Here is a 17,500-nt window from a genome sequence, read left to right as displayed (position 1 = left end):
AGTCCAGACTCTCTTTACTTTGAATATTCTGCTACGTCTTAAAAATGGATTCAATCTAACGACTCAAATGTTTAATATTAGAAAATAATATTTTCTACTGCAGAGTATTTAATGTGAAGTGAAACTACTTCAATTTCCAGTTACTCTTTGAGACTTTTATTCTTAAAGTCCTTAAATAGTTGATTTCTCTCTCTTTATATATATCAATATATTTATCCATATTTCCACATATACATTTATACTGGACCCAGTTAACAAAACAAAGTGGGACATTGTTACAGGAAGGGCTTGACTATTTTTTAAATGTATAGACTCAGAAAATATTTAATAACTAATAACAATATGACAACATGTTCATTAGGTTGTCAACAACATTTGATTCAGATCCATCGACTGAAAATAATTCATCTGTACGTTTGGCTCTGATTCCTAAGATGTCAAAGTCAAATACTTATGACAAAGACATGTAATTGAGACTTGATGTTTAAATGTTAAATATAAGCTTCATTATAAATAACTATAAATCTAATAATGCGTCCAAACAGAACTTGAATTAAGAAAATAAAATGTATGGTTTTTTTTAATATTTTTTTTTAATGTAAAGATAAATGCACATCTTCTTTGTTTATTCTGTAAAAATACAATTGGTGCATGTGTGCAAACATAAAGGCTGATACCTTCATATCTGTGACAGACTCACATCAAGCAGTCAAGGCTTCTAGTGCAGATGTTATCACATTAGAAAGTATGAACAGACATCTGTCATGTATTCATCGTAGGCAGCCTCGTCTGATTCTCTGTCTCCCTGCTTCTTTTCACTGACATCATTTACATTAGAGATGAATTTGTGTTTGTGTTAGTAACAATGTGTGTTGGTTGTATTGGAGGAGGAGGTCACATTGATAGCAGATCATTGCTAGTAATATCTCATGTCAGTGATGTTACTCACGGTCTTTATCAGACTAAATGATGTTGGAACATTGAACCAACAAAGCAGGAAGCTGTTTGTCTCAGCAGCTTCCTGTTACTAGCAAACAGCGCCATCTGCGACTACAATAACAAGCCCAAACCTGAGTCGTCACCTTATTTGTCGAGTTTTCGGATTTAGATGAATATAGCAGAGGTGTTTGAGTCTCTGGGAGATGAATCATAAATAATTAAAACGATGTTAAAATATATATATTTACATAAAATAACAGTCTTGATTCATATCCAACGGACTGAACCTGTTATTTCTTCACAACGTTTTATATTAACATGAAACATGAGACACGTCATGAACTAAGTCTGAAATAATAAAGTTCTGTTGTGCACGAGACAAGAAACTCTTTGTTTCATCGCTGAGTTTAAACGTGGCTTCATTTCTGTTTCCTGATTCATCGGAGTCTGTTGGACTCTTTCGCTTCAAGAATCGCCGTCATTTCGTCCAGAACCAGCTCGTGTCGTCTTAATGGTTCTGACCAGGTAAGAAGTCAAGTAACGGTCAGGATCAAGAAAGAAAAGTCCCTGTTCAGTTGATCTTTTCAGAAATAGAATATAATCTTTCCTTCTTACATGAGATCGATGGCATTCACTAACATGAACTTTTTAAATCATGTCTTTGAAACGTTATTAAACTTCTCAAATCTGCAACAGCAGAGGAACCAAGCATCGAACATTACAATAGACCTCAAATCATTTTAGTGTCTTTTAAAAACATGGAGCATTTTTTCTTTTCACTTCAAATCGACCAAACACAATAAAATAAAGTGAAAACGTGGACTTTAACTCACACGTGCCGTCGCTGTGTGCTCCTGCCAGGAGAAGCAGGGACAGTACAGTGGTGGTGAGCGGTGGTGTATTCCTCTTTGCTGGGCTGAAAGTAGATGAGCTCTTCTCTTCACAGAGAGACGGACTGTGGAGGACAGAGACGAAAACCCCTTGCCAGGTGAGACGAGGACAAACTGTGGGGGGCGGGGACATCCTCTGAGCCGTAGAGATTTAGGATCAGCCTCTCTACGTCACTTAAAACTGGGTGAAACTCAGCAGCGCTGAGGTTGTAGAAGGAAAAGTGAAGTAACGAACTGCGTAGTGTTATAACTTCACACCCTGTATAGTCGAATAATATATGTTTAAGATCATTTATACGTGATTGCAACACATTTTAAGATAATGTGTTTTATTTTATTATTGTATTTTAGGATATTGTACTTGTAGGATAATGTATTAGTCAGATATTGTACTTGGGAGGATATTGTACTTGTAGGATAATGTATTTGTAGGATATTGTACTTGTAGGACATAATGTATTTGAAGGATAATACATTTTAGATCATTTATATGTAGTGCAAGCACATTTGTGGAATAATCTGTTTATAGGATTATTTGTATTTGGCAGGATGTCTGTTTATTGCCAGTGCAGTTTCTGTCTACATCTTTCTACATTTATTTTTCGAATTCATACGAGGTCACCATGACCTTTACTTTGACCTCTGAAATCTGTTTCAGTTCATCTCAAGTTGAAGAAATTCCCTCAGAGGTCAGAGGTCAAATTCAGAGGCCAAAGCATATTTTGTGAGTCCAGGTGAACTTCACACTTTGACCTTTGACCACCAAAACTAATCAGTTCGTCCAGAATTTGAACCAAATTTTAAAGAAACTCCCCTCAAAGTCAGATATATCTCAAGTCATGAGTATGGAGACGGACGGACAGACAACCTGAAAACAAGCCCCCCCACAGAGGCAAACAACTAACTAACACAGATGAGCCCCATTGTTAAGACAGACAATATAATAACACAAGATAGTGAACGTGAAGCCATGTTACTACGTCTGTTTACTCTAGGGTAAGTAATAAAACCAAAGCAGAAAGAAGACACAAGCATCAGATCAGACTCAGTTCTGTTGTGTTGCTGAAAACTTCTCTTAAAAATTGCCTTCTGTTGATGTTTGAACAGCTGATGTAAGTGTTTCATTTCTGTTTCACTCTAAACTTTCTGTTCACCAAGCACTTTGTAAATGTCATCATTAAATTGTTCCACCTGAATGATGTTTGACACTGAGGAGCCTTGGATGTGAAGGCTCATCCACACTCGACCATAGAGTTCCTGAGACAATTAAAGCAAATATACTGTGAGGTAGTGATGTCCGCATTGAGGCCTGACTCTGTCCACTTCAAAAAAGGTCCCAACACACACCGGGTCGTGTGTGAGAGGATGAAAAAAAGAAACAAAGTTCTCCTGCTCATTTCAAATGTTTCTCTTCTCCAATGTTTTCTTTTAGAGGAACATTGGATCATTACACCAGATTGAGCCTTGAACAGTTGTTTAAAGAGGAAATAATGTAAGTTTAAAGAGGCGACTTATCTTAAGTGGCCCAAACCAGACTTGATGTGTTGTTTTATATATACAGTATATTATATTATACTTTGGTTTTGGATAAGGTTTTACTGAGGTTTAATTTAAAAGGTAGGACTGAAGGTTTGGTACGTCTCAGAAAATCAATGTAAGTCCATATAGCTATCTACTCTGAAATCATGGAGGAGGACAGTGTTTATATGTGTGTGTGTGTGTGGCACAGGTTAGATTTCTTGTTCAGTTCTCAGTCACAGTGCACAGCACCCCCACCAGGCACAAACAGCACATCCCTGTTTCTGGTAGAAATCACATGACTGTTCGCTTTGCTTTGGTTATTTGACACTGAGTCTTGATGCTTGATCTGAGGGCGGATCCACTGATGGTTTCATTTGACTACCAGGACACTGAGGCTTCTTGTCCTCCTCGTTTGTCCACATTCCTCTGGTGTCCAACAGAATACCTCCTGCACAAACACAATCACAGGTAAACAGTGATCAAACTTTGTCATGTAACACACACACACACACACACACACACACACACACACACACACACACACACACACACACACACACACACAAAATACAGATAAAGTGTGGACATTTACTCAAAAATGACAAGACACTGCATCGTATAAAGGAAAATATATGATGCAATAATCTCATACAAAATATTTGCATGTTAAAAGTATATGTAAACATGGGCTGTGAACTTTTGATGCAGCGATGGTGACTCATACACCCAGATAAAACTAAAAGCTTATTCAAGACCAACTCGTGTTTGTGTTTCTCGTGTCCTTATTGTGACCTCTGTCAGATTCTCCTCCGGAAAACCTGCAGAGAATTAATAATGATAATGATAATATTGTTTTTAAAGGGGGGACATCAAAAGAAAACCTAAATACACATTTATTAGTAGTAATAAAGTAATTTATACATAAATTCGTTTTTAGATTAACTAATGAATCTAATCCATTTAGAACAAACAGACAGTTAAACTAAACATGTGCTTGGAATAGAATATTTTTTATGTGGAGGGGTGGGACACCATTCAGATTCAGTGATTTTGTTTTTTGTTGAACATTTTGATTCTCAGAGAATAATTTATGGATCTTGATGATGTTGTGTTGTGTACTTCGGGGCCACTGTACATTCACTGTAACACGCGCTTTTTATTCGGTTTTATTATGAAATCTTAACCGTAACATGCATTGTTTTTCGTGGCTGACTTGACAGACTGTGTGTCGGTGAAAGTGAAACTAAAATGAAAATGGACTTGAGGGAAAACCACTGATCTCTACACACTAGAGTCTGAGTGTTATCAGCAGCTCGGAGGAGAATCTGTCAGCAGAAGGGAAACAAACACCATGACCGACTTTTCTACCATTTATAAACTCTGCCTGCTCACTGTCACCTGCTGCATCCAAGGTAGGTTTACCTTTCTGTGTCATTTTAGAAACAGAAAACACACATTCATGTAGAGATCAACTCTCCATCTGGCATGTAATCCAATAACTAACCGTCCCTCCATGAAAATGTGATTCCTAATGTTTATTAGTAGTAGTAATAAGTCTTTTTTTAACACATAAGGAAGGATATACTGTACACAAACAACTTGTACTTTCAGTTTATTGTAATACAGTAAAACGTGAGTGAGTCATTTGTGAGCCGAATTTAGCATAAAGACACAGTTACTTTGTCAAATATCTTATTTAATATATTTGAGCCATGTGAGATCACTTCTTTAAACCTTTAGTATATTTCTGAATGGAGTTTGGTTTGAAGCGTGCAGTGGCGTTGTGCACCCCGCCCTCTCGTGGTGGAAAATGTTATTACACCAAGCTAGAAAACGAAAGTGCAGAGTGAACTAAAAAACAAATAATAATTAATAATAATAATAATAATAATAATAATAATAATAATGTTGTTGTTGTTACCTGGAGTTTATCAGAGTTTTACTGTAATTTTTAACAACCATATTTTAATATTTTTCCCAGAAGACATTATGTATAATTCATTTTTAATTTTTCATTTCTCTATTTTGAAACTGCAACAGACTTATTAGTGAGTGTAACTATAGCAGGTTAATTCTGTGTTTCACTGTAGTAAATACAGAGGACTGATGGAGTATCTCACCACTGATTACACGATATCTAGGGCTATAATATCAGTATTGTGTAATCTTGTTAAACTCATGTTTAACACTTTATTTATCTTGTTTCTCTGTCATGTTCTTGTTAAATTGTCTAGAAGCCTGCAGCAGCAGCAGCAGCAACGGGTGTCGGCGGTGGAGTGCTGGTTAGTACAGGACCATGTGAGTCGTAGAGGAGCGGCGACCCAGGAGAAAAGTCTCTGCTTCATATCCAGGACGAGCATAAACAGCGAATCTTGGCGTCAGAACAGATTCCTCAGACATCCTTGGACAAGTCTTACTATTACAGGTGAGCTCAGAGAATGAACTGGCAGGACATGCCAGCGGCTCATCCCCGATATCTACCTCTACATAGCAGTCTCTGGCTCCAAGTGCACAAGATGTGGTCGTATTCAGAGATGTTTTGGCTTCATTTCTGGATGTTTGGAGAAAGTGGAGGCGCGTGGTCCATCTTTAACCTACAGTCCATGGTTACATATTGCTTTCTGACTCTGTCCTCAGACCGGCTGCCACCGCTCTGCCACCAGTCCCCTCGGCCCCCCACCCGAGGCTCGCTGCAGAGGCTGATGTGAGATCAGCCCCTTCCTGCATCAGCCCTCCCACACTCCAAATGGGTTGCTCCACTCACAGTCACTGGCTTCAGCCCCGTGTACCCTGCAAGCTGATTGGTTCTCGGCCTTTGCGCTACTGGGGCTCAACGCTGATCATTTCCAGCATCATGCGGGCAACCCACGGCAACAAAGAGGCAAATGGTAACACTGAGGGAAAATGTGTATCATTCCTGAGTCGTATGTATTGGTTTGAATCTCTCCCTCCTCACTGTCTGTTTCCTCAGTGATCTCAGTGTCAGCAGTAAAACCGTCTCTCAGTGCAGAGGCCCGGCTCTAGGGAAGCCAGTGCTGCTGGACTGTGTTTCTGGAGTGCGATCCTTCCTCGCCTCTGTCCTGGGTCGGGTTTTACTTCGTCAGGAGTGGCGTTACCAGTTCAGAGGCAAGGGCGACTGGTTCTGCAGCTTCGGCGTGAACGAACCGTGTGGCTGACACCTACCCAGGAGGAAGGGGCCACACTGGACTTTGAGGTTTGCACCAGAAAATGCATCCCTGATCCTGCAGGAAGCAGTCGTCACTCGGGGCCGTATATTTTCGTGCATCTGCCATACCTTCAGGCTCAGGTGGCGGTGGAGCTTGAGATTGTAGGTGAGGGGAAAGATTATGTTCTCACCCCTGTTGTTTGTTATTTGGTATTTATTTAACAATGGAGCAGATTTTCAATGAGTTTGGTGGAAGGATGTGGTTGAGTCGGGGGAAAGAATCATCTCTGTCCACTCGGACATTTATTTTTCAATCAGTATTAATCTCCGTCGATATACATGCATGACATAGCTCTATCAAGCCCCCCATGCAGCTGGTGCCGCAGGAAATTATTACTCACCAGATTGCACAGCATTTGCTTTCAAACCACACTGAAATACACAAGTTATAGAATTAGCACCAGCAGCTCTGTAATAACGTGATTTCATTGGGAACAAGAGTAAAATGATGAACTTTCTTGTTGTTTGTTTTCAGAACCTCCATCCCTCTCCATCCCCCCTCCCTCTGCCTCGCTGTTCCGGACAGACTTTGGTTTGTCCAGTGGCAGAGCGTCCGGCTAACCGGTCTCCTGGAGCCTGAGCTGGGAGTTTAAGGCGCAGATGGGAGGTCAGACCTCTGGAATCAGCCAGCGTAGCGGGCCACAGGCAGGCGTGGGATGGCACCCCCAGCCAGGCACCCGCTGGAGCTCGACACCTCAGCCCAGGCCTTGCGGAGCTCACCTGTGGCCGTCCACCTGGGAGCACACGGACCAGACCTTACGTCCCTCAGTGTCATCGGTAATGTGGAAGAATTTGGTTTTGTTAAGCATAAGATGGGATGCGTGATGTGAAATAAAAGCAAGGAAGTCAAAGTAATGTTGAGTTAAACTTGATGTTCACCCATTTCATTTCATCCTTGAAAGAAATAGCTTTTTATGGAATTTCGTTTTTAGCTTCGTTTGCTACATGTGACAGTGAAATGTTAAAGATTAAATGAATCTTTCATCCTGATTGACAATAAAGAAGCAAATGTAGTCTGAGAGAATCCATTAAGGCTTGAATTGTGTCTTCTCTTCTCTTTACAGGATTAGGTTCTCCGTCTATTGAGGACTTCGATGGCGATGGTTGGTGTGGCGCTCGTGCTCTACGGTCTCATCAAAGGTGGTCTCCTGGACCTTTTTCAACTCAGACATCAGCCAAGCAACAGCAATTGAACAGAAACGTTATTTCCTATGAAACTGACAATAATAATATTATTCATGTGTTGTGAATGATCTGAACCATTTAGTGGTTTCAAACTGCAAAAGGCTTGATACTCTCTTGCCATCTATCTACTACTTCCAGACATCTCTGTCTGTCTGTGTTTTGCATATCTCGAGAACCGTTCATCTTATCAGCTTTTCATGTGAATTGAAGGTCCTGTTAAGTGTTGTGTCGAATTTGGAGCAATTTGATACCTTCGATATTAAAGAACTTTGACTAAACAGGCGACCAGCGCTTTGTAGCAGCAGCTTCTGAGACTCATGACAACAACAGGTTCAGGGCAACGAACACTGATTCTGCAGTTCAGGTTCTGCACATGGAGTCGAACTTCTCTGAACTTTAAATAAACAGGTGAACATCTCTTTGAGCAGCAGCAGGTCTTTACTCAGCTTCTGTGGATGAGTCCTGCAACTTGAATCTTTATTTCCCTGCGGCTCTCTCCAATTACTGCGGGTCATTTTTACAGTTTCAGAAATCACAACAGGCCAAATAGACTGGGTTTAGAACGGACACTGCATTAATATTAATACAATTTAATAAAACAAAATATACTATAAGTGTGAGATATGTCAATGTGTTTTTAATTGTTGTCTTTTTATCTGTCTGTTGTTTATTTCACTGTTTACAGGCACTGATGTGGCAGATAAAGTGGAAAAGGTAACTTTTTCCAACATCAATAATAATAAGAATGAAAATATTTCTGAATGTGTTTAGATACGTGTTGTATTTTTTGGAGCTGCTCTGTGATGCTCACCTCTCCATACTAACTTTCCACATTGCCCTCTTACAGAAAGAGAAGTAAAGAAGTCGACTGAGGTGTGACACTGAGCCAACACCAACCGTCTGCTTTGAAAACTCTGGAGTGATGTTTCCTTTTTCTTTCAGACAATTGTGTCGAGCTTAGCGATAAATCTGTGTGAACATTTGTTTTTAGAGAGTTGTTTTCTAGTCTTGCTGGGTAGCCTTCTTATGACTTATTTAATTCTGTTTTAACTATTTTCATATTATATATTTTGTGCAAAAGTAATAACAGGCAGGAATCAGGTACGTTTGAAAGGAAAGGGGTTTCTGCTCATCTAAAAACTCCTGTTGTATTATTCTCCTGTAAAGTGACATATTGTTGGATACTGGATCATTTTACAAACACTGGAAATAGAACAACAAATATGTGTAATGATGCTCCCTGTACAACAATGATCACCACTGAGAAGGAAAATAGCTGAGTGTATGTGCATGTGTGTGTGTGTGTGCGGTAAAGTGGGAGCTAGAGCGTGCCACCACCAACCAAAAGATCGGTGGGTCGATCCCCGGCTGCTCAGAAGTGTCTTTGAGCAGGATACTGAACTGAGCTGCCCCCTGATGTGCTGCGCTGGCAGTGTGACTGATGTGTGTGTAGAAGTGCAGTTTGAATGTGTGAGTGAATGTGTTGTCAGTGGTCAGTTAGATTAGAAAAGCCCTCTTTATACAAATGGTCCATTTAATGTTAGACGAAAACTTTCCAGACTTAATCTGGTTTTGTTTAAAAAAAACGTGACAAATTCTGATATTTGTAATTTGTGTGTTATTTCGGTTTTGTCATTACATGTTGCTTATTAGTTTCACTGTGTGTTAGTGAGTGTGTGTCTGTCGTTCAGACTAATGTAGGAATGATGCTGTATCTATGAGAAAATTAAATGTACTTAGAAAGGAGAAGATAATGGCACAAACAGATAATTCTGGTGGATGGAAAATAAAGAATTTGGAACTATTTAAAAAAATCATATCAATGTATAATTGAAGTGTGCATTGTGGGTGTAATAACATTACATACATTTCTGTTGCCTTGGTTTTCTTGCAAACATACTTGTGCACCACATTGTGCAAATAAAACAGTGCACAATTTGTACATTGTATAAAAATAAATGCTTCATGTACATTCATGACTAAAATATATGGGACATTATTATTATAACTATTGTGACCAATACTTTAAAAAACAAAGGGACCGTTATCCAGTATTATGAGACAATGTGACTTCCGTTGTCCTTTTCAAAATAAAACGGCGTAGTGAATGTACACCATCTTGTACAGTTTTGTACAGAATTAGATTAAAACCTGAACTCAGAATATACTTGAATCATTATAGAAAGGCTTTTCTATATATATATATAAATTACTAATTAAATGTGAGTTGAACTATTTTCGTTGTATTTTAGATTAATCTATAGCTTATACACGTCTTTGAATTTTACAGCCTTAAGTCTAAATTTGATATAATCATAAATGAAATTTGATTCTAATCTTTTCGTAATCATTTAATATTATCAAACTTTATCATTGACATCTACAATGTTTGTGATTTATCATGGCGATGACATCCTAGTATTACATTGTGACTTTAGCAAAACATGATGACACCAATAGCGACAATAGCCTTCTACCGTGATAATATACTTTACAAATATGGCTGTTATTTCTGGTAGAGACTCAAGCCTCAACGTCAGCTTCACAGGGTTAAAAATCTTATAGTCTTCATTCATGAAGCAGCCAGAGCATCTTGGCTATTATGTCCAGATGACATCTCAAATGATTGCTAGTCTCTAAGATAAATGTTGTGATTCCATATTGAGTTTATTTCAACATTCTAAAACTTTTTGGGAAATTGCTGCATAACCTTTATTGTCATTTGCTTCTTTCATTTTCTTTATTTATTTGATTTATGCTTTTATTATATTACTAATGCTTTTGTCTACACACTCGTTCTGACCTGCGTGATGTCATAGTCATGCTTTACAAGAGGACTGTGCAACAAATCGTTTCTCTTCTGCTACAAACGCTACTTCCTGATTTAACTCATTTCTGACAATTTAGTCTATTCTTTTTTTATTATAACTTGTGTCTTTTGTTAAGCGAGAAACTGTTCTGTTCAAAACATGTATGCATTTCTCATATTGCAGGAAAAAGCGACCATCTTGGTATCGGTTCCAGAATGTATTGTGGAAACTGCTTACAAAATCTTTAAAGTTCAGACCTGTATTACGATTATTTCCATCATAAGATAGCTTCTATTAATCACCTTGTTTTTTTGTTGAATTTTACCATCATGCATGACGAAAAACATCCAATCTTCATATTTAGATCTGAAACAAACAAACAAAAAACTATCTCACAATGTAAAGTGAAAAAGCATTATGGATCTGTCCCACATAGGCTCCCCCATTCCACTTTTAAAATATATGAGAGGTTCTTGCCTGGCCCAGAGCATCCTTCCTGAGATTTAATTTATAATCCATCAAGTAGTTTGTTTGTGATCTTGTAAAATCATACAAGTAACCGGGCAATGGTGAAAAAAACATCTTTGACACCAGGAACAAGTATTTGATTATGATAGTTGCTGATTAATCTTGACTAATAGGTCAATAGATATTGTTGCTGCTTTGTTTTAGTTTTTATTGAAATGCGAGAGTGCTGAAAAAGTAATTTTGTTCTTTGTGTGTTACTGTTATTAGTCTATCATCACAGAAGCTGTCATATTTCTGTCTGATCTAAATGTTCCAGCTGTCTGGTGATTATACGACATCTTGCAGTATGCGGCTTCCTTGATCCAGCATTCTCCTGTTTGTATTTCCTGAAAGCAGAAATACTTGAGTGTTTTGGATGGCGGTGGCTCCGCCTCGATGGTGGATCAGATCAGTCGCAGGCGATGATGAAGAGGGAAGTGCTCCAGCCTGTTTGCTTCCCACCTCGATCCACGGAGACATCAAGCTAAGCATGTCCACAGCCACTCAGCTCAGCAACAGCTCATTACATCTAGTTGAGCCTAAAAACTAATTCCTTCACAGTTCGATGTCATCAGTTTCGAGACGAGATTTCAGTTTTCCCAGGAAGAAGCAAAGCACCGCTCTGATCTGAGTGAATGTGGGTAGAGATCAGTGGATCTGCTTTCATAATCTTGATAATGAAAACACACTCAATCACAAAGTGGTTTTACACATTAAAAACAACTGTATAATAATAATAATGAGATTATTAAAGACAGAAGCAAATCAAACATTAAATTTCCTTCATAATAAAACCACCACAATCATTTTCTTGTCATGTGTAAGTATGCTTTGTCATTTCCTGTTGAGAGTCACAGGAGTTTGACCAAATAGCTTTTCCTTTCTGCTCTCCTGGGGTCAAATCACATTGGTTTATTCTCTGAGACAATAATGAACATTTGAACTTTCACAGATATTGAACTTTTCTACCGTTGAATCTGCAAAGCGAAATCCCAGAAGAACATCAGAACTATTAAAAACAGAAGTACAAAAGGAGATGAAACAGCAAGCAGATTAATTATTTATCTCTAAAAGACCCAACACAAGAATTGAGCCTCAACGTTCAGTTTCTACACTGTAAAAATAAAACTTGTTGTGTTGCTGCGATTTCTAAATATAATCAACAGAGTATTTAATGGTTGAAACGTATTGCTTCAACTAACTTTACTAAGTTAAATTTGTAAAGTTGCTGAAGTTATGTTAGCAAGCACAAATAAATACGTTGTGATATGACACGTCTCATGTCTCATCAGGGGAAGCGTGACCTAAGTCATGAAAGGTGAGTGTTTGGGTTGAATACAGGACAGAAAATCTGGTTCTGCAGCTGCATGATTTGGCGGCTGTGGCTCAGAGTAGACAGGGTAGTCCCTAACCCAGAGGGCTGGGTTCGATCCCAGCTACTCCCAGTCCGCATGCCCAGGTGTCCATAAGCAAGACGAAGCAGCTAAAACTACCCCTGACAACCGTGAACAATGTGTGTGATTGGCGATGTGACCACAGGAGTGTGCTGGCATGGTGATCATGACTGGTGAGCCGCGGTAAAGTGTCTGAGTGGTCAACAAGGCGATATCAATGTATTCAAATGTTCCTTATGGAGGAACATCACTGCTCAGGGTGATCAGCTTCACATCTGCATGGCATGTGGAATAACTTCTTGAATCCTCTGGAGCCTGACGAGCAGGGACACTAGAACCTCGCAGCTTTGAGAAAATGCTGAAGTTTTTTAAACTCCACGAAAAGATAAGTTCGTAATTTGCACTGTTCGAACCTTTTCATTTTGCAGTTAAATGTTAACAAGGCTAAAACAGAAAAGTCCCTTGTCCCCTAAAAACTAACAGGAAATATGAACCATATGAGATACTTAAAACATCCACAACCTTTTATAATCTCCACTAAAATGAACTTTAAAGGTTAAGAACACAGCAAAGCATGAATATAACCAAACAAAACAAAACAAGCAACTCTGGATTAATTCATTTCTTGTTCAGACCAAAATAAAATAAATTAGAATATTTACTAACTAAACTGTTTATTACTGATGCTCGTGTTGTGTGTCCGTGTGTGACAACAACTCATTGTTGTGTGTAATTTATAAAAGTTATTTGATTCTAATAACATTGATTGCATCACTTGTCCAAATCACAGATTCAACTGCACTTCCTTGGGCCCTTAACAACACACAGGTCAAGTGTGAAGCTGATAAAATGAACGGTTCTCGAGATACGTGAGTCACATACCAACAATTTATGGAATCATGAGACAGATTATATTTGCAGACCTAAGATGAGGATGTGTGGGTGTCTATATATGTATATTTAGATTTGTATTATTTAAATGATTTTACAAGGATACTTTAACACCAGGAATATGAAAACTGTAACTAAGATGAACTTTAAATTAACTTTGCATGTGAACAGTGTTGTGATACTTTCATTGTTTTTGAAAATGTGTTTTACTTCACTCAGGTAAAGAAAAGTAATAATCCTCATTTGATTTGCAATATTTAACAAACATTTATCAGAGGAAGTTTACATTTCTTATTTTTAACTAAGATCAAATTTAATCAACGCCACCATGGGGTATTTCAATCAATGTCTGACCCTGAATATCAGTTTATGATTTGAGTGATGAATAATCAATGAGTTCCCAGCTTAAGGGAGACTGTGTGGTGACACTGCTTCTAGTCCATCAACCTGAAGAGAGGAAAAAAATAAATAAAAAATGAAATGTTCCAGTTCCACAAGCCACGTATTTTATGTATTTACAGTGTGAGACCTAATATTTCCATGATTCTCTCAGTGAAATTAAAGTTTCATCAGAAAAACTTTCCTGATCTTAAATTGATAAACCTAAATATTGGGTATATTAACATTTGAATTGTTGTGTACTGCTGATATTTGGTTTAATTCAACATTTAATCTGTCCTATTAACGTGGTTTCCTGATGTTTTGCTCTCATGTTGTTTTATTTCTAATTAAAACAGAGGTTTTACACATGATCACACATATGTTGCACTTTGCACTTAGTTTGAAGACAGTTTTGTTTAACAGATGAAGCAACTCACTGTGTTCAGGAGGGGCCGTCTCACTTGGAGAATTAGAACCTTGTTCACCTGATTTCCCAGCGGCTGTGAGGCACCTGGATCTTTTCCAGCTGTGAGAGTCAGAAACACATCGTTGATCCATCCTCCCTCTGAACAGACACTTTTATTACAAACCACCAGCACTGCAGGGAACAGTCCTGAAAACTCTCTTCAGCACAAATCAACCTATCCTAATCACGGGTTTACTAGGAGTCCTGCACTGGGTCAGGTTCTGGTAAGAGGAGCCTCATATCCATTAAAATAAGCCCATGGGCAGTAGTGTAGACAAGGCCTGAGTGAACATTTGTGGAAATTTCAGAAGGAAATTCCCCCAAGACATTCCTGAGGAGGAAATATCGTGTTCACGAGATAGGAATGACGAGGATGAACAGCCTGAAAACATAACGCGCCTCCCTGACTGTCGCGGTGTGGACCAGTACAAAGTGGACCAGTACAAAAGTGGACCAGTACAAAAGTGGACCAGTACAAAGTGGACCAGTACAAAGTGGACCAAGAGGTGTTGGGGTGTTTTATAAAAACTGGACATGTTAGTACTTTCAGCTGCTGTGCAAGCGCATTGTGTGATATTTTATCATAAACATGTTAGTATAAAAAGAAAACAGAATAGAAATAGAAGTTTTACTTACGAAGTGAAGTACATTGGGCTAAATAAAAGAAAATACAAATGATTTCAGTTATTACAGTAAAAACACAAACTGAATTGTGTCATGTTTTCTCAAGTGTCGATCCTCCTCCAGCGACCGACAACATTCTGTCACTTCTTATTGTTTGTGTGCTGGACAGCTGTGTGCAGGAAACTTTCTCAGCACCCAGTCTGTGGTGCAGAGGGAAGTTAGAAAACTTTATTGAACCCTGCAGCCTTAGAAACAGATGTTGGTGTGTGAGAACTGAGATTTGTTTTAGAGTGAGGTTTGATCTGAGCAGGCATTAGTCTAAAATCAAAACACACCAGAAAATATTGGTTCGCTTCTGTGTTGGTCTCTCACCTTTCTTCTTCCTGTACGATGAGTCCAATGACAGCGCTGAGCAGCCGAGGCGTTCACTACCTTCGATGATGATGATTGGTCACGCGCTGATGGCTTCTCTGTTGAGCGGAATAAAAAAGCAAGCATCACAACCTGAACAGATAGGCAGGTTGGGCGACAAAAATCTCTGAACACAATCCTGTCCTGAGACACAACAAACACACACAGACACTAAACGTGTGAGTTTGTCCTGCTGTGTTTCTACTTTCCAGTTTTCTTCTGTACATAATGACAGTATCTGTGCTTATTCACGTGGTTTGTCTTAAACTTTGCTGGTAACTAAATCATTTCATGGACTCATCTTCTACAACAGAGCAGCAGTCAGTGTAACAGTGACTATAATGTTCACATGTTGAAATCATAGACTAATGGAAATGAACACAGGCGACACGTCTCCACTTCCTCCACTTTCCCAGAAATGAAGCTAAAATATCCCGGATCTGGCTTGTAGCCATCTTGCACATTTGGACTCTGTGCAGTAGTGAACGAATGGAGCCACCGATAGCGAGATCCCTTGATATGCCCATGCTCTGTCAATCATCGTACTGTCAATCATGAAACTGTCAATCGCTGACATTTCACCCTGTTTTATAGCATCAATCAGCGACGACTTTGGCTTCACTTCTGAGGCCGATCATGTACGATCCATCTTTGTTATAGTCAATGGATGAAATGGTTATAAACTGCCTGAAGAAATGTCCCTAAATGTCTGTTGTTACTCGAGGTAAACGAGAGAGATTTGTTTGTTTTTCTGCTTCATTAATTCTGTAGAATAAATGTTTTCATCAAACATCCACCCTGATCCCAGATGTGTCTGTGAAAGGCTCACATCTGACCAATGATAAATCAGTCTGGCTCTAGTTGAGACCTGCAGAAACACTTCATGGAAATCAAACAATCATACAAGTCAATTTAAACATTTATAAATGTGTAAATCTAGTGATCAATGATAATAATAATAGTAATAAATCCTCCAGACACTGTTACAGACACATTAAAACTAACTTAATTTTTTCAGGGTCACATGATGATGAAGGGGGCACATGCACTGGTTAACACTGATCTAAATTTATTCATATGTCATTGATGAAAGAAAACTTCTCCTGCTACATCAATAACATGACCTGCAGGACTGTTACTGTAGATGAAATGTGAGTTTCTCAGCGTCACCACTGGTTCAAGTCTCACCTCTGTTGAATCGACTGAGTCTTTGTAGCCAGTTTGGTGGCGATGTCCTCCTTCACACCAGAGATCTGGAACACACAGTCGTACCTCACTCCAGTCTTCAAGGGAGATGGATGAAACCTTCAGGTCAGCTCATCTGGAAAGGTCCCGTCATGGTTGGGGAGGACCTCTCCGGAGTCCCGTCCTCATGAAGCTCCTCCGTCTTTCCTCCAGAACAACATGGCGCTGTCAGGAAGAAACCTGTAGCGTGGCAGCTGACTGGAGAGGAGAGACTTCTGGAGGAGAAAGAAATCCTGGGAAGCTCTGGGAGGAAAAAAAGAAAGACAGTTTATGAGTTATTATAATGTATTGCACACTAATAACATCATTCCTGTTTGATTCCATTTATTTAGCATTAGTCATGTCTGTTAATATACGAGACAAGTGAACAAACTGAGATGTGAGTGAGACAGAGGCTGAAGGGATGCAAAGACACTGGGGTGGACGATATGGCAGTAAGTAATATCACAGTATTTATTATTACGATTTTATATCACAGTATTTATGAAGTAAACTTCCTGTAGTGGACAGGTCCTGATCACTTCTGATTAATGTTGGTATATTTTGTTAAGTGCAAAGTGAGTGCAGAGGCGGTCGGGCAGTGAGAGGAGGACACTCCCGGCTGGGTCTATTCAGGGCGGCATCCTTCAGGGACCCGGTCTAATCCATTCATCAGTGACTCCAAGTGAACTGTGCCAGATGTAATGAAGTTCCCTAGGGCAGTGCTATTATGTCACATTCACATTAACATGAGGTCATGACCTTGACCTTTGACCTCAGGCACCAAATCTAATCAATAACCAATCAATCTTTGAGTCCATGTGAAAGTTTGTACCAAATCTGAGATCTGATCTTACGATATCATGTTAAAAAAACATAACTACTTTGTGCGGCTACCGTGACCTTGACCTTTTGACCTTTGTCACCAAAATGTATTAAGTTCATTTGTGAGTCAAAGTGAATGTTTACGCAAATTTGAGAGATTCCCCTCAAAGCATTCTGGAGAATATCGTGTTCCAGAGCAATGGGAC

At 39.0% G+C, this 17,500-nt stretch overlaps 1 protein-coding gene and 3 pseudogenes across 1 annotated transcript in view; 3 read left to right on the top strand and 1 right to left on the bottom strand.

Annotated features, from left to right (window-relative positions):
• The window catches only part of LOC118124614, a 478,051-nt pseudogene that overhangs the window by 142,609 nt on the left and 317,942 nt on the right, over window positions 1-17,500 (top strand).
• The window catches only part of LOC118124654, a 247,630-nt pseudogene that overhangs the window by 13,772 nt on the left and 216,358 nt on the right, over window positions 1-17,500 (bottom strand).
• Window positions 1-17,500, top strand: part of LOC118124619 — a 268,444-nt pseudogene that overhangs the window by 101,668 nt on the left and 149,276 nt on the right.
• The window catches only part of LOC118122501 (tapasin-like), a 74,252-nt gene continuing 60,494 nt past the window's right edge, over window positions 3,743-17,500 (top strand). The window contains 2 exon segments of the mRNA XM_047344199.1: window positions 3,743-3,818; window positions 4,571-4,762. Coding sequence (XP_047200155.1) covers window positions 4,702-4,762 — 61 coding nt within the window. The 5' untranslated portion in view covers window positions 3,743-3,818; window positions 4,571-4,701.

This window comes from Hippoglossus stenolepis, chromosome 17 (genome assembly GCF_022539355.2).
Source record: "Hippoglossus stenolepis isolate QCI-W04-F060 chromosome 17, HSTE1.2, whole genome shotgun sequence".
Lineage (NCBI taxonomy): Eukaryota > Metazoa > Chordata > Actinopteri > Pleuronectiformes > Pleuronectidae > Hippoglossus > Hippoglossus stenolepis.
The sequence above is the reverse complement of the archived record's forward strand: the minus strand, read 5'-3'. Positions and strand labels throughout refer to the sequence as shown.